This window comes from Apus apus, chromosome 1 (genome assembly GCF_020740795.1).
Source record: "Apus apus isolate bApuApu2 chromosome 1, bApuApu2.pri.cur, whole genome shotgun sequence".
Classification (NCBI taxonomy): Eukaryota; Metazoa; Chordata; class Aves; order Apodiformes; family Apodidae; genus Apus; species Apus apus.
In genome coordinates, this window is record NC_067282.1 from 197,462,647 (window position 1) to 197,481,250 (window position 18,604).

The 18,604-nt window shown below is 38.7% G+C and overlaps 1 protein-coding gene across 3 annotated transcripts in view; it reads right to left on the minus strand.

Annotated features, from left to right (window-relative positions):
* SEMA3D (semaphorin 3D) overlaps positions 1-18,604 on the minus strand; it is a 144,902-nt gene that overhangs the window by 25,281 nt on the left and 101,017 nt on the right. For all 3 annotated transcript variants that reach the window (XM_051640420.1, XM_051640400.1, XM_051640410.1), the window contains 3 exons: positions 12,938-13,052; positions 12,495-12,564; positions 10,976-11,120 (listed from right to left, as the gene is read on the minus strand). In XM_051640420.1, the coding sequence (XP_051496380.1) occupies positions 10,976-11,120; positions 12,495-12,564; positions 12,938-13,052 (330 nt within the window). The remainder of the gene's footprint in view (positions 1-10,975; positions 11,121-12,494; positions 12,565-12,937; positions 13,053-18,604) is intronic.

Consider the following 18,604-nt stretch of genomic DNA (forward strand, 5'->3'; position numbering starts at 1 on the left):
CTCAAGTATTGAAAGTGCAGGATCTACTCACAGAGCAAAGTTTTCCTGCTTTTTGTATTTCTGCTCTGCTTATCGAGGCTGAGCTTCTGCCCTGTTGATGTCCTGAGCCAGAATCGAGCAGGATCCCCACCAGCATGTCCCTGTGTTAGACTAATGGCTTGATTTTGCTTGAGTTACACTCATGTGCTGGGACAGAGGGCCCCTAGTAAATGTTTAACCATGTTCAATTTTCCAGACTGAAACACCCACATCTATCTTTTCCCTGTATGTAGCTTGCAGAGGCCATAACTTTTCAGTGAACTGCACCTCCTGTGCCTCCCATTTATTTTTCTTCTAATAAAGGCAGATTCTACAGATGCCAGGTAGATCCCTGTAGCTCATTATTTCTCAGAAGTGACTTTCCTTGCTCATCCACATAACTGAAACTCCTGCCCGTGCCCACAGCTTGACTGCTGCAGCATCCTTTTCTCTGGCTTTGAACAGTGCAGCTTCATCCTCTTCTAGTCCAGAGCACTGCTACAGCAATTTCTCCCTCAGACACTTCACCAGCATCGCTCATTTACTGCTGGGGTTGGCTCCCACCTCAGTTAGACCCATACTGGCAAACTAGTTAATTCAACTGTTTTCTTTGGCTTGCAAAAAGTAAGCTGGTTCTCACACAGTTTGCTTGAAGACCTCCCACAAGCCTATTTCTTCAACCTTCAGTTTTTTCCTTCTGTGCCTTTCAAGGGTCAGCATACCTGCAAGGTCAGGTCAGTCATGTTGGTGACCCACCACCTCTCATGTTCACTTATCTCTGCTTTTCTTCCCATAGCTGCTTGTATCTCTTTTCTGTCTCTTGTTTTATTCTTATTCTCTAATCTGAGTCTTAGAAAGCTTCTCTTTCGAGGAGGCATCTGGATGTGTTACTGGGGCACTAGAAATCCTGGATACTACCAAGAAAACCTGAAAACACTAATCCAGTTGGTGACAACCTTTTACATATAAACTCTTGCCTTCTTTTCTAACATTTTTAACTAAACAATCCCTGTATTTCCTGCCAGGTGGAGCCATAACACAGTCTGTGAAGTAAGAAACATGGTTCAATAATGTTTTCAAAGTCTGTGGGGAGAAAGATAACATTTGTGGTGCTCTACTATCCTCCTTCATGGCTCATTTTGACAGAGATTACTTAAATTCATATTGCCAAATCTCCAGTTTGACACAAGTTTAATCTAAGGTGCTAGTTAAGGGCTCATGGTCAGGATCTGTTTCACTATGTAAGGTTGGCATTATGCAAAACATCTCCATTAGGAACAACACACACAGTTCCAAGGGCTGACCATGTCCCTCTTCCATTGCTGGCAAACTCCATCCTCATGGCCACATAACATCCGCCACTAGCAGCGAGTCCATCCCTGTGAGCTCAGGACTAGCCTTGACCGTTCTCTCCCTTGGGTTTCCACTGCCCCTTCCCTGCCTGGGCTGAGGGATACACACAGCTACAAAGGGAACGTAACTTCCACCCAGTGGGTACAGGTTTGTGTACCCATGCCTAAGGATGAATTCTTCATGCAGTAACTACAGCTAAAAATAATGCAGAATATTTTCATCACATACAGTTCTACATTAAAATGGACCTGCATAAATATCCTAAATGCAAATACAACAGTAACTAGTTAACAATTGCTGACTGAGTATAACAGTCTCAAAAGTATCAGAGATTACCTATATATTCAAAAACAAAACAGGTCAGCTTGTATTCTACATCTATATCTGTGGGAACATCTGAAATGCCTGTTGGGGGCAGTTCCTCATCTACCTTAGACCCCAAACACTGCCACAGTTTTGACTGAGAGGGTATCAGCTGGAGCATGCCTAAACTATGGCAAAGTCTGATTTAGCATTAAACATTACAGTGACTATGGGTCTGGTCTTGAACCCGATCTCTGGTTTTATTTAGTAAAGATGTAGCCTGGGTGATGTAAGAGTCTACAACCTATTACCAGGCCTTGCTTGGACTAATTTTTATGGCTATCTCTCTTAGAGAGAGATCTAACAGATTTTGTTTAATGCCCACTCGCTTAGCATTGTTTTCATGAGTAGGATTTAAGACTGTGAATCCTCATCTTCATAATGGCTCTGAAATTTTAAAATGAAAATAGAGCTTAGGCTCCTGAAAAACCTAATAGCTTTGGAAAAATTATCCATCAACAGTAAATGTCTGCTAATTTGAATGAAGATATATTCTATTGCATAGTCAGTCATTTTGTTTCAATATAGAATTTAATGTAAAACTGAAAGTACTGATGAGAAAACAAAGACGAATTTGTATTATTCTCCTGTGATAACTACTCCAAGGCCAAAGGACATCCCTTGAAAATACAATTTAATGCAAATAAAAAGGAAGGAAGCCCTAATGAAAAAATAGTTCAATTGTAAACATACATTGCAGTGAGTTATCTCTAGGGGTTTTATGCTAGCATTTCTGTAAGAATGTCATCCTTTGGCTAACTGAGTATCATCTCTCACATTCTGTTTTCTGCTGTGCTTTCAAAAATTACCATCTTTGTAAGGTTGCAGCCTTGAGGCAAGCTCTAGTCAGCTTGGTTTTTGAAGACAACAATATCAGTTAAGTAATTCCAAAAGAAATACATGCGTTTGTATTATGTAGCAAAAGACACTACAGAAATAGTGTGACAATAAAACCCCACCATTCAAATTATAGACTTTGGTTAAAAAAAAACAACAAAAACAAAACAAAACAAAACAAAACAAAACAAAAAAAACAAACTATAATACAAGAGAAATGACTCGGGCAGAACATAACTACACAGAAACAAATAATTAGCATACTTGCAACACGACCAGTACTTCAGCCATGAACAGTTGACCTTACTTTTAGAAAAACCAAGGTCTTTGCCACTTACATCAGAATCAAACTTCAAAAACCCTACTGATTTCAAAAGCATATTCATCTTTGCAGGGATTGAACAAAAGCTTGTTGGAATCAATTGAAAGAAACATATGGGCTTTAATTGCTTTTGGATGAAAATTTTACATCAATTTATCCTATACAGGATGAGAAACAAATTCACTTCTTCACTTCCCCAACAACGCAGTAACTCTCTTTTCCCTCTCTGAGTACTAGAATTTTATTTTCCCTTATATGTGTATTTTCTGTGGTTCATGTTCTCACTCACTACTCTGAGTTACAGTTTGTACATTTTGGAAAGTTGCTGATTGCTCACCTATTCAAGGCTCAATCCCAGAAGTCCACTTCTGTGTGAAAAATGGGAGTAGCCTCATGTGTCTTAAAGATGTCCTAGATTTTTGCCAAAAATGCATCAACAGAGGGAGATGAGAGGAATGACATCACTTACTAAAAACCACCAGGATGAAATGTCTACCAATATGGAACTATAAAGTTGTTACAGTAATCCCAAAGGCCCAAACCCTGCCATGCATGATATAGGGAAATCTTTGCCAGCTTGAGTAGCTAATTCAGTAGAAACAAGGACTAAGGGGCTGATCCAAATATCTTCTTGAGTCAACAGGGCCTTTTCCAATTATTTTGGTGGGCTTTGGATCCCATCCTAAGAAAGCATGACCACCATGAACAGCTGGGCAGGTGTGACCCTGTTATGCTTGGCCAAGGGAGCTATTTCCAGAGGTATCACTGTGGCATGATGGCTGGAATAGGGGAATGAAAAAATCATTTTGGCCACCCTTTGGCAAAGTCCTCAGGCAGCTGTTTAAAGCTGTGTCCACCCATCACCGCAGAACAATTCCTGTAGGCTTGTGCTTCCTTTCATAGCAATCAATAGGATGTATGATGGATAAAGGCTGCATGGCCAAGTGGGTGAGTGAAGCAGCCTTTCACCTCTGAAAATGTGAGTTCACATCCTGTTGCTTGTCTCATGATAATGATATTGGTGTACACTGCCCAGTTCACAGAGCACATTTATTCACATCGTCACCACCAGATGCTATCTCAGATATGTGACATCTCCCACTGGAGACAATAAGAGATTTGCATTTATATCGAATGTCACAGGAGTAGGTTGGCAAGGTCGTTTCATGTGGAATACAAGAGAATCTGGCTCCATTAAAGTTATTATAACACCATGACCGTGCTCTCTCAGCATCTTCTGCTTTTGCAACAGGGTGGGATTCATCTCACCTGACCTAGATTCTTATCTAGGCTGTGTGTTAACTGCACAGAGGAGGTGCCTATCTCCTTCTTCTCATAGAGAAGTCTAAACAACTATTTCAGATTCAATGCTTTTCTTCTAGATAGCTGACATCAAGAAAAATGGATCATATTAAATTAGTAAAATTAATAGTGCTAGATAAGAATCCTGCAATAAACTCATTCATTCTAAAATTTATCCTTCTGAGGTTGCTTAGACCTTCCACTGTTGTGAATGATAACTTGATACAAACCTGCATGTTAGGAAAAGAAAAGTAAAAAAAAAAAAAAACAGAAACAGAGTTGGAAGTGATAATGGCATCTCTATCCAACTGCTGTATAAACTCTGTGGCACAAGATTTTTAAACAATCAATTCAGTTCTTACTTAAAATTTTCCCAGTCCCTTCTGTGAGAGCTTGATTTCACAGTAATCACCCTGGACTAAGTCCAGATTCAAGGTGATCTACAAAGATGCCTTTTATTGCCTCACTTTCTATTTGGATCTAAATGTAATCAGGAAGTGGTAAATTAAGGCTGATCTTTCTCAAGTAAAAGCAAATACACACAAACTTAGCAACACTGCACATACGTAAGCTTTTCTCTTTTTTTCACTTATTAAATTTGCAGTTTAGCAGAGTGCTGGATGTGTTGATCTCACACAAAACTGACACATACGGTGTGACTGTTAATATTATGTGGGAATCCTGGCCAAGATTTTCAAATGCTGGCACCAGAAGTTAGGCTCCTAAATAAACCTCCAAATTGCCAAAATGCATAGTGCTTCACAGCATACAGTGAAGTCAGTAAGAGCTGCTGGATCAAACACCTAGTAAACTTGTGTCAATTATTTGAGACCCTAGCTATAAGGTATGTAAAAAATACCCTTTTCATTTAATGATGCATCTTTAGTTCAGCACTGTTGTTGTCTACTGACAATTTTAAAACAGAATGCTGTTCCTTGGGAGCTTCACAAGGGTTTCTATTTCAAGTGTGCCGAAAATCTCAGTTTCAAAGTGACTTGTCACATCGAGCCTTAAACCCACTTAACAATGAGACTCAAACACCCATAGGCTAGATGCACAACAGGGACTTGATACTATTGAGTGCAGTAGGCATTTGCTTGGCAGATTTTGCAACATCCAGGCTGGAAATTTTTATGAATTTCACAAGGAGAACTAAACACCACACCAGCAAGTCACTCTCTTGGGAACATCTGAAGTAGCAAGTGTGAAACATTAAGGAGTGAAATATTTCTTATATCTCTCCCACATTGGGGAATTAGATGTCTGGGTTTCCCTCTTGGTGGAGGTGTGCCTCCATGCCAGGCACGTGGACCAGAGCCATCCTGGAAGCTCCTTGCTCCTTACCAATGACGATGTTTCACTTTTCATAGGATAATTACCTCTCAACTTAGCCAAAAGTAGTAAGAAAGTTGCTCAAGTGTTAACCAGGAAGGGAGAAGATGTGCTTTCCTCTGAAAAGCTCTCTGTTTTACACTAAGTGCAGTAGGAACTTGAGCACCAGATCTTTCCTCAGAGAGAATGAATTAACCATGTGGTTCTTCTCTCTCAAGCTCTCAGTGAATGGATATTTAACTAGCAAGGAGACAAGGATTTGTAGTCAGCACTCTCCTACGACAAAATGTAAAGTCTTCCAAGCTCTAAATATCACTGATCTGCCAAGCAAAAAACAGAGAAACAGAAAAATTCTTCAGCTACTCACTCTTCTGTTAAATAGGGACCCTCTCTCAATAAATTGAACTTTATTTTTATAATAATTTCATAGAGAAGTGCAACATCTGAGTCCTAAGATGTTAAGATTCAACACTGAGGACTGATGTGAGCTTTCAGGATGCCCTGATGTACTTTAGAAAATGGGGTACTTCAAGGTTTATCACCTGCTGTGAATTCGATGACTTTCAGGGCTTAGGCCCTTACGTGTCATTCAACCATAAGCCACTCTAAAGATGAAACTTGGGTTCCTGAGTGAACTAAATAATATGTGGCTTAGTCTCTGTAGTCTGAGCAGAGCTGCATTTGGATAGGCCTGCAAAAAGCCCTGGTGTTGGATGGATGGATGGGTGGCTTGTACCAGAGGGCCTGGGCACTCAGCAGGGAGACTCTCATGAGAACCTTGCAGCTACTCAGAGCAAGTCTGGAAGAGGGCAGAGGAGAGGGAATTTAGTCAGGTTTTGCAGGAGACAAACAGTGCAAATTTTAAATGGAATCAACCTCACTCCATCCCTACCACAAAAAGAAGAAACAAAACAAACAAACAAAAAGCCCTAAAAATAAAATGAAGTCCCATAATTATTTTCTTTTAGGATCACCTTTGTATCCCACTGGATACATGATATTTGCTCTATCCTTTTCCAGTGTTTATCTTGAGCACTTCGTATTGCTTTTCCATTTAACACACCTGTGTTGTTGATAGAAAAGGCTGACATAAGAGAGCATTAATCTGAGGTTAACTGGGCTGAGACCAACCAGATGAGTGAACTTGACTTTGCAGGTGGCACTTTGCAATTCTCTGCCAACCTCTGCCAGTAGGAAAGGTGGCTGGGTTTGTAGAGCTTTGAAAGGCTGCTGTGAACTGAGAGGTGATTCATGGTGGGGAAAACAGGTTGGTAAGTAAGAGGAGGTGGAGGAGGCTTTCTCAGGAAAATAAACCCATGAAGTGAAACATTTGCCTTAATTAAGCAGCCCCATTTACAGTGGGGAGATCAAAGGAGAAAGGAATTGGAGAAGCAAAGAATTCAAGTCTATCCCATAAAAGATCAGGTGAAAGAGGAATATAAGTCTAAGAATAACAAGGGAAACCTGTGCAACCCTCAGTGTTTTATGAACACACTTATTAAAGCAGCGAAGCTAAACAGATGGGAGGACAAGGGGAGGCTTTTTTGGCAGACAGTATTTCTCTGTGGCTCAGCCAAGTCCTGATGGGATGGACACCACATCTCGATTAGCAGAAGGAATACAAGAAGGGGCTTCACTGAAGAAAGGGGAAAAAAGCAATACAGAGAGTAAAAGACGAAAAAGATCACAGGAGAATATGAGGGCTTGTAAAGGGAACTTGTTTGCTGTTTGTTTTTGGTTTTGTTTTGTTTTGTTTGTTTGTTTGTTTTAGAAAAAGGGAGAAAAGAAAAAGAACAAACCACAAAGAATTCAGGAGCTCAGACATCTGAGCTCAGACTGGAAATTCAGATCTGATATTCAGATCTGGATTGGAAATACCTGATACATAAGACTCTTTAAATGGACAAAAGCAATGTGCCGGGCTGTTTCTTCTTGTACCTAAGAAGTGGCGTAGACTGCAAGAATCTTACTTTGCCGATCCAGAGATGTATTTTGAACCTTTGGCAAGTATCAGTAAAATATCCAAATCTGTATGAAATTTTTGCTGTTGCCTTGGATAGCACTTAAGATTCCTAGGTTCTGCACTAGATCAGACTAAGTGTTGATCTGCACCTTTAAACACTGACATTCTTCTAAAAATCTGACCTCAGTGACATTCACTGACCATCAGTGAAATGAGGATGACTCCTGTGTATCAGAATTTCCAAATGGGCATTGTGAGTTGCCCTAATACTGCAATGGTTACAGATAGTTAGGCCAGAATTTTTTTTTTTTCCTTCTAATTCACTGAAAATCTTGTTCAAATGACTTCTGAGATTACTGTGAGGGTGTTATGAAAACTGTTTCAGAATACAGAAATAAAGACAGAAAGAAAGAAAAAATACTATCAATGGATAATTTACTGGTTGAAACCCTGAGATGCTAGAAGCAAACTGGATTTGTTATCTGGGGACAGCTGCAGATATGCAAGTCCAGTTTTTAAACATCTAAAGACAGAGTAAAAGCCCCCTCAGATTTTAAATCGCCCCTTGTGGTGGGGTTGCCTGCTGCACGCTTTTGGCTCCTCTTTTCATTTTTCTTTTCAGCTTCCAAACTGAAATAGATTTGAAGCCTTGCCTCTGTTTGATTCCCATTATTTCCACTTGCTCTTTAATACCGCTGGGAGAAGTTAGAGTAAACCCTGTATGTTCTGCAGCATCGATAGTGTGGAGTGTGCTGGAGATCCCCAGTCACCCTGTCCCGGGGTCTGCCCATGACAGCAGAGGGCAGGCAGACCCCACTGCAGCACCAGCACCCCAGCCAGGCAGGGACTCAGCATTGCAAAGGCATGATATCATGGTCATATTGGGAGTTTATCTCTGACACAAATTGCCACAGGAAGCATTTTGTCAAAATTTCAATATCAAAGTGGTCACAGCCTCTACAGTGAACAGCTTTATTTACTTAGGAGATAAAGGCAGCTGAGCAGAAAGTTAAATTAGGGTAAAGCAGTCTTCTGCTTCTGTATAAATGCTGAAAGGAAGTCAATGCTTCTCTCAAAGCCAAACATCAAAGGAAAAGCATTTCCTAGTAGAGCCATTTTTAGACTTTGCCAGTAACTTAAAATATAAGAAATATAAAATCAGGGCAGTGCTGGCTATGTCAACTGTTAGGGAACAATTAGGTAGAGCTCAAATTTCAAAAATCTTCTAGTAACTTAAAAAAGGATACATTATCCCTCTTTGGCTTTGTTCTGAGCATTCCTGAACCACCTCATAGCTGGCGAGAAATTATGAAATTAATCTTTAAGGAAGAACATTTCACCATTCACACTATCATGTTATCCAGGGGTGTAGCATGCTGCATCTCCTCCTTGCCTATGAGCACTGCTCTGCTTTGTCAGATCCCAGTCTAAATCTGTTTATTTCCAGAGGTTTGGCATAGCTCATTATAGGAAGAGAGCATGGCATGAATCTATTTATTTGGTCCCTTATATTAAACGACTGAGCCTGAAGTATGTTGCAGTCCAGCTCACTAAGACAAAAGATACGTAACTATGCGGCAATACATCTACCTTATCTACATAGCAAATATTAGAGATAACTTTTGTCTGAGAGCTTTCTTCAGTAAAAGCTGCTTCCCTTCCCAGTCCTTGGTAAGAAAACTCCTACAGAAATCCACTAGGTATGGAGGTCCTAAGGATTTTTATGAGACCATTTTCTCACAGCTGTTATCAGGTGCTTAAAGGAAGCATTTGGAGAGTTAAGGAGTGGCTTATGGAGAATACCCGTTTATCTTTAAACTTTCCGACTTTTAAAATACTTGCAGGCATGGATATTCAAATTAGTGATAAAGATCAGCATTGACATGCTTCAGCATGACATCTTTCCTTCCTTGTGGATCCCAGCTCAACCATGTGATGCCTAATACACTCAAAAATGCAATGAGCTTATGACCCATCTATCTGTGCAGAGTGTTCATCCTCATGGGGCACTCTGAGTTTTTCAAGAGAGTTATTTTAATCTCTTTAGATGCCATGGGACCAGCTATTGTTCTCACTGGCACCATTTTTGTACTTAAAACTAAATGCATCGGCACTTCTTAACCAGCAATGGAGTCATACATGCTTAAAAAACAAAACAAAACAATGTAATCTTCTTTTCTGGGGCCACTATGTACCCCGCATGCACACAGTGCCTGAATTTTCTAAATTAGGAGTGTATTTGCTCCAGCAGTGCAGGTCCTAGTCAGGCCAAGTCAGTTTCCAGAGCTGCCTTAGTCTTTACAAAGAGAAAGGCCCTCTGCAACTCGTCTGCAGCTGAGCAGGGGGAATCAGAGCTCAGGGCCTGACCTGCTGAAGCCTGGCACAACAAACAGCAAACAGCATGGTCTTGGACCATGCAATTGGATCCACTGGAATGATGCTGAAGAAAACATAGAGGCAAAAGGAAATTTGTGAAAAGAAGAGCTAAATAAGCTAGGTAATGTGGTTTGAAGCAAAGGTTACACCAGTGCTGGTGTCAGAGAAATAATGCAGAAATATCCAGATGGCTTCCAGGCAAGGTACCAGCAGCTGTTCAACCTCAATAGCTCAGTGCTCACCTGGATTTATGCAGATGCCTAGTACTAGTTCACTGAATACCTGACCAAGATAAAGCTATCCTTGATAACATGTATCTTACTCTTAAACCATTGCTCTTTTACTTTCTACTTCTGAAGCGGTGCTCAAAGTTGTGATGACTTTTTAAGAGCAGATGCATTTTTTGGAAATACCGTTTTCTTCCTCAGCTGTATATGTAGGTCCGTGCTTTTCCAAATTTAATACCAAGACAGAAGTGGAAGAAGAATTCCTTAATGACTCTTCCAAAAATTTACTCTGTCTTTTGGCCCAACTGTTAGATCTGAAGTCTAAGAGCCTGAGGTTTAGATGTGTTCCCAGATATTGAATTTCTTTTTTTCCTATTGCTTATCTTTCATCACATAAAATCCCCAACTCCTTATTTTACTTCAAAACACAACACATGCAGAAACACACATAATAGAATCAATGACCATATCTCAAGGAACAGGATACAGACACAAAGATAACAGAAATAGAAGACTCCAAATAAAATACCTCATCAGAACCTAATACTCCATAAAGAAACACTTTTGGTTTTTTATGAAGTGTTGAGGCCTTAGAGGTGATGCCAACAGATAGGAATACAGCTGTATAGTAGGAGACCACAATATGAGAGACAATCAGGAAACAGACAGTCTGGACACAATGTTATCTCAGAGACATGGAAAAATGTATATTTATATACCTAGAGGGTAGGTAGAAGCCTGAGTTGTCGACAGAAGAGAAAGGGTTGAGAGGATAATTAGAAACATCCTGAGTGGAAAATATAAGTTACCAATCCAGGGAGGGGTATGAAGTATGATTGCTTTTGAGTAAAAATAGAAGTATGTAATTAAGGAGACACTTACTGTACCAGGCCTGGGATACGGGATGCGACCTTCATATTGTACCCACCGATGATCCACACTCTCTTTGTGAGCATAAGGGCCATTGAAAACAGCTCTGATATCTGCCATGCTGTACACACAAACTGCAGAGCCCTTGAAGACAGAGCTGAAAAAGATGATGGATTGATACATGTATTGTTAACACCCCTTCAGTGCATGCTTCATCCAGTGAATTAACTAATTCCAGAGTTTAATGGGTTTTGGATCAATCTTACACCTGAGAGCTGATATAAATGGTGTTAAATAACTGACAAGGTGTACAGGTCTGATAAATACAGATACTTAATGTCACTAACATAACAGTTTAAAGCTTTGCTTGGTTGAAATTTGGACTTAAGTCTTTGGGATCCCTTGATAGACTGTTATTTTTTATTGTGGCTGACAATTTCCAGCTATTATTTGCTAGCTATTTTGCCAATGAAAAACATTCATTTACATTCTGTTCACATCTGGAAGTCTGTATATTAGTGATATTATAGGTGATGTCCCTGAGAATTACAAGTTGCACTAGGCATAAAAAGAAACATAAATAAAAATTGATTTATTTTTCTATGTTTGATTTTTTTCTGTTTTTTTTTTTTCCTGTTTTTAAAATGTATTTTTAAAAAAACCCCAAACAACAACAACAAAACAAACAAAAAATATCCAAACTCCAAACAGTTCAGTTTTCCAAAGAACACCATATCAGGTTGCTGAATAGCATGTACTTGAGTTACTTCATAAGCTACTTCATTAATTGTGCAACATTTCATTCAACTTCAAATATTTTATGTGGTTATATATTCTATGGTGCCACTGTGGTGCTTCCTTCTGAGTTAAGGAGTGCCTTGGCAAGTCTTCACTTTACTCATACTGTTCAGCATTTGGTTAGTCCTTACTATGCACAATTAATTCAAAGGTTTTGGAGACAAAAGAAAGAATTATGCATTTCCTTTCTGACAATTCTATGTAGGGCACTTCACTGTTAAGTCCATTAATTAATTAATCTACACCCTTTGGATAAAGATGGGTTATTCTTCCATCTACTCCTGTCTTTAGAAACACTGAAATGTCACTTTAGAGTAGCTTTTAATCCTAAGAGCCAGCTGATGTGCAGTTGATGCTTACAGAAATAATGCTTCAGTACAATGATTTGTCTTAAATATTAACTACTATTGGTTATTCAGTAAATATGACTGAAAGTAGTAAATTCAACTAGATCAGGTTGAAATAAACTAGCATGCTTTTGATTGTTACATTTTAATTATGTGTTACAATCATTTTCAAAAGTCAGACATACCAAGGTTTAGGGACATAATTTATTACTTCAGTTTCTGAAAATATTGTCAGTAGTGACTACAGCCCCAAAACTGCAAGCCTTATTCAATCAGTCTCTCAGTGCTCTTGGGAATCAGGATCTAGTAATAGAAGGGTTTAATAAAAGGCCTAAGTGAGATCTTCAGCATTTGCTTCCAGAGGGAAATGTAATCTTAATGCATACCTCGTTGTCGTGAAGACTCCATATACAAGTGGGTTTCTCTCGTCTCTTGTAGAAAGTAAGAATACATCTTCTGCAATGGGAAAAAAAGGCTCTTTTAGGTTTTTTTTTAACTGAACATTTCTGCATTTACCATTTCTAATTTTGCAGATTTGTAAATATATTTTTGGTAATGTTCTTAAGCTTATCCATTTGCAGATAGTCTGCTTTTAAACAGAATCAGATTTTCACTTTCCAGCTTTTTGGTGTGAAAGGTAAAAACCTGAGATTTCTCATCAGGATAATTCCAGTTGCAATCAGGGAATTCTGATAAAATCCACAGATATTACCACCCACTGTTTTGAAGAGGATTAAAATCAGAACAAGACATAGTGCTTCTACAAACAGCAAAAATACCCCTAGGAATAGTGATGTCAAAATAGACCACTGAAGACAGACCAACTTACGTAGCTCATCAAAATGTGTGTCTGCTCCTTCAGGACCAGGTATCGAACACACTAGCCTGGCCTTCAGGAAAGTAGTCCACTTGTTTATTAGGCTCCTTTGACCTCCCATATCATTCTAATAAAAATAAAATAAAAAACCTTAAGTATTAAACATGTAAAAGGAGTTTTAACATACGATATTTGATGGTGGTGCAATATTGACTGTGCTTCTTCAGTCTGATTCCACAGTTTGATCATAATCAGAATGACAAAGGTTTTTTAAGTTTTGTTTTTGTTTTTTTTCCAAAAGCAGTGTAGGACAGCTTTTTTATAAGTATCTCCAGTAGTCATTTCTCTGTTCAGAGTGTGGGCAACTCAAGTTTCCTAATTATACCCAAATCTGTTTGAAAAGTTCTCTCACCAGTTCTACAGCTGCAATGCTGTGAAAACATATAGCCATACCATGTGATTTCTTGTTCTCTGTGATGCTACTTTTTGCAGTTGTTCTTTGAGAATTTGTTACAAACCCAATAATAATACAGAACATTTTGGATAGATTTCTAAAAAAAAAAAAAAAAAAAAAAAGAAAACCTATATTCATCAGCAGTTCTTGCAATGTAAATAGTTTGCTGTTTGTTTTGTGTACATAGTACAGGGAGATGTACATTCCATGGAAAACCAGTCATTTTAATAATCACTGTTGTAGAAACATCAGTCTATCATCCACAATTTCATTTATTTTACTATGTAAAGTAAGATATGAGCATACTTGGCTAAATTTCTTTTCGTCATTGGAGAAAGAAAAAAAAATCTAAACAGAGTAACTTGAAATCTGAATTAATCTTCTGAAGGGTAAGTGTCCTTCTGCTGACTTGGATCAGTAGAGGGGTGTGAGGAGAGTGGATCTTTGAAGAAAGTTTTAAATTTTAAGAAGCTGGAATTAGGAGTTTGCTTAGGAGTTTTCCTCCTTTCACTGAGTACTTGAAAAACCTAATTAATTACATTTATCTGTATCCTTTGGTGCCAAAGAGCAGATCAATTTCAGTTCTGCCAGGCTATCTAGGCCCAAATTTTTTTTCATACTGAAAACTGTAAGAGCAATGATATTGCAGCAGGAATCAAGATTTCAAACACTTAAGAGAATGTTAATATCAACAGTGATTTCCCAGCTGCATGTTCTGAATTACCCCACGAAGGTGCCTCCTTCTTCTAAATTATGAACCTTAAGCCTGGGGGATGTGAGCTGTAAATTAAGCACCACAAATTTGGTCATAAATATTAATCCCTTCTGGATTCATTAGGATACTTTTTTTTTTTTCCTTACTTTTTTTTTTTTTTTTTTTTCAACTGGCTTTGCAACTCTGAAGGTAAAGAACCAGCCAGTAGGAAACATGGGGTGGTGGAAATGATGTGGTATTTCTGTAAATTGTACTTGGCCTTACAGGGCTTTATCAGAAATACTACAGGCATTCAGAAAGCTGATTTTAAGTGCAGAAATTCACTTTACAAAGGGTAACACTTCTCTGGTAAGACACTAACCATTTTCCCTTTTCATGTACTTGCTACTTTTAAATAGGTTAGCTCAGCTGGATATGATTCCTGTTAATCTATCACCCTTGGAAGGCCTGTTGAATTGCTGCCTCCTCTCTTGATTTCCTGAGGTTCTGGCCAGCTCTGAAGCTTTGCATCTAGCCAACAGATTTATTACAAAGATGTCAAAATTAGCAGCCCAAAGCCAACAGGAAAAAGAAACTCTCTATGTGTGTATTCTGTTCAAAGGCACAGCAGATAAAGTTTGTGGTGTAATTAAAACCAAACAATTACAAAGATGCAACAAAGAATCTTAACAAGCAAGAAGTGTTAAGCAATTTGGACTAGCTAAGCAATTCTCACACTAAAGGGCTTCCACTTTGGTTTCTGCTGGATGCAGTGCAGCATCACTGGAGATGAGATGTCTCTAACTTCCTGGCTTTCACAAGATATGCCCAGAACTCACTGACTGAGAAAGTGTGGGGACTGACAAAGGCCATGGCTGTGGCAATTATATCTACATATAGCATTGGCTCATCTCTAGCCAAGGAGGTTCAAAACCTATTATTATAGCCATATGTTTGGTCCTGGACTCCAAAGTACCAGTTGTCTTGTTAACCTCTAAAACTTTATTTTTTTTTTAAGCAGCAGATCGAAAGAGGTGATTCTGCCCCTCTCCTCTGGTGAGACCTCACCTGGAGCACTGCATCCAGCTCTGGAGCTCCCAACACAAGAAGGATGTGGACATGTTTGAGTGTGTCCAGAGGAGGGCAATGAAAATGATCAGAGGGCTGGAGCACTTCTCTTATGAAGACAGGCTGAGGGAGTTGGGGTTGTTCAGCCTGAGGAAGACTCCAGGGAGACCTTATAGCGACCTTGCAATATCTGAAAGGAGCCTGTAAGAAGGCTGGTGAAGACCTGTTTACAAGAGCATGTTAGAAAAGGACAAGGGGTAATGGTTTTAAGCTAGAAAAGAGTAGATTTAGATTGGACATCAGAAAAAAGTTCTTTAATATGAGGGTGGTGGATCACTGGAACAGGTTGCCTAGAGAGGTGGTGGGGGCCCCATCCCTGAAGACAAGGTCAGGCTTGATGGGGCTTTGATCAATCTGGTATAGTTGGAGATGTCCTTGTTTATTGTAGGGGGGTTGGACTACAGGTGCCTTCCAACCCAAGACATTCTAAGATTGTAGGATTCTAAGATTCTAAGATGTAAAGGCTGGGTATAGTCTGTGGGTTATAAAAAATGGATGGAAGAGAAAAAATCACCAAAACAAAGGCCAGCCCATGCATAGGTGAAATAAAGAAACAACACAAAGTTACAGAATCCCAAGAAGACCTTTGGATTGATTTACACTAAGCAAGGACTTGCCTCAACCCTGCCTGAAGTGTGAGGTAAACTGGATGCACTGAAATTACTTTGGACAAGAGATACTGATACTGCAGACACAGAATGCTGAATTTTTTTTGGGGATGAGACCAGAAGACAAGATAGATTTAAGTGCTGAGAGAAGAGGAAGGCAGTGTGAGCAAGCCTTTCATTCCAAAAATGCAGCTAATCTACTTGTAACAGATGAGAGCTACAAGTATCTGAAATTTTATCTCCCAAAATATCTTTTCTAAACATGCTGGATTAGCAGTGTTTACTACAAACTTTGCTACAATAGAGATGAAGGCACTTAGGATTGCGTATTTCTTTTTGAATATAAATAAAGGTTTAATTAGCACTTACTGCTTTTTAACCACACAAGCTGTAACAGATACCCACACTTCTGACTGAAATAGCTTATTTTTAACAGAAAAAAGTGCCTGTAAAATCCTGGTTACTTGTGTTTGGCAGAATTAGATATTTAGATAATTGTCAACTAGAAGATGAGCAGTTTGATCTGTCACCTGTTGAGGAAATATTACCAAAAAATATCACAAATATTTAAACACAGAAATTGTCTAGATAAATGGGGAAGTAATCCAATATTATTTCAATAAATCAGACAGAACTTTATTCTACAGAAATCCTAACATTTAAACCCTTTTCAATAAGTTGGTTCTAAAAAATAATTTATTGGAATGAGAAATCAGGTTTCTACCATACTGCATTATGAATTCAAATAACTGATACATAACTTCAATGAGCCCAGATAAGTGTATGGCTTTCTGACACCCAGGAAGAATGCTGTTTAAGTGCCACAATATAACATTTGTGAAGTAAATTATGATAATATCATACGCCTCTTTTGTGAATGGAAATCTCAGTTTTCTCATCTGTAGTTTATGTAAACTGAGCAAAACAACTGGTTTTTCAAATCCTCTAGTTAAAGGTAAGGTTATAACAAAAATAAAAAACACCAGAAAAAACATTGTCCTATGAACAAGTGCTTTAAAAATCAGCTTATATTAAAAAAATTCTGTTGGATCTATTTTTAATTGTATTCTATCTTATATATGATAGAAATGCAGCTTCAGTAAAATGCACAAATGTTAATCTTGGAATCCAGTAGGCAGGAAAACAGATGGCAACACAGCTAAAGAACATCTGCATCTTTCGGGTTTTAAATCTCTTATTTGTTTGCAAGTAACAGTGACAAATTGAACAAAAAGTGCAGTTTTCTAAAAATCAATCAACATCAAAGATGTCAAACACTGTGATTCATAAAACTTTAAAGACAGTAATTATCCTGAGCAGCCTCTTAAATTAAAAAAAAAAAAAAGAAAAAAAAAAAAAAAAAGACAATAAGTGGAATTTCTAGAAGCAGGTTATTAATCACAGCCAGTGGCAAGATGTGCAGAAGGACCATCCGAAGTTAATTCCTGACCTGAATAAAAGGAAGTGCTGGAGAACAGAGGGGGGAAAGTTGAATCTGCAAAAGACCCTGGAGCCCTTCTCTTGTGTGAAGCCTAAGCTTAGTTACAAAGCCACTAGAAACAAATGGCATGCCCTGCAGCAAAGCTTTACATTAGGGAAAAGAAATACCCAGAGAACCACAAAAAAACCCCACAAAAAACCAAATACCAAGAAACCAGCAACTTTCTAGCAGACTATCAATGGAGAAACAGCCAACAATATTCTTTGGACTTCTGTCTTCAAATTCATAGCTCCTTTTTAATTATTTAATTTTACTTTGCATATTCTGGTTTTACTCAACTCTGTTAGGTACTGACCTAACCCAGGAAAGTAAGATTTCCTCTTCCAGGAATTCAGATTCAAAATTTCTTGTCCAAACCTTAGTGATATCACACAAAAATTTCCTCCTGAGACTTCAGCAGGCTCTGGGTCAGATCCAAAACCATCAAGCTACACATGAAGTGTGACTTCAGAGAAAATAAAAGTATACTTGCAACATAAGCAAGAGAAAGGGGACATATGTAATTTTAGAGTTTCGACAGCTCCGCTATGGATTCCTTGAGTAAAGTTGGGAAAGTCGGTTCACTTCTGTGTCTGCAGTCCCCATCTGATGGTGAGAGTGGGGACTCTTTAGCAGTTCTACTTCTATGAGATTACAGAATCTTTCATGGGCAAAGCTTCTCATTATAGAACTGCATATTGCTTCATATTAAGATGACACCAAATCCTCTGGACACTGCAGATATTGCTAACATATTCTGTTGATTGAACTAGTTGATCCAAATATGAGAATTTGAGGGGAACACAGCCTCATGTACCATATACTTAGTCACAGCAATGTCCCTTATCAAGTCTGGCCTGGGAGAATGTTGAATTCTTCAGCCTATTATGCCTTGCAAGGTTTCTGTAACAGCAGTAGCAATTGCACATAATTTAACAACAGAACTAAAAGTGTGAATACACAGAGCCCTCTGATAGGAATTGCATAGAGTTACATATCACCTCAACAAGAAGTCTGGAATAAATTCAGCCCTCCTTATTTCCAGCATGACAGAATAACAGACTCACAGCATCATTCTGGTTGGAAAAGACCTTTAAGATGATCAAGTCCAACCATTACTCTAACTCTGCCGAGTCCCACGCTAAACTATATTCCTAAGCACCACATCTAGTTGTCTTTTAAAAACCTCCAGAATTCAACCACCACCCTGGGCAGCCTATTCCAGTGTTTAACGACCCTTTTAGTGAAGAATTTTCTTCTAATATTTAATCTAAACCTCCCCTGGCACAACTTGAGACCATTTCCTCTTGTTTTG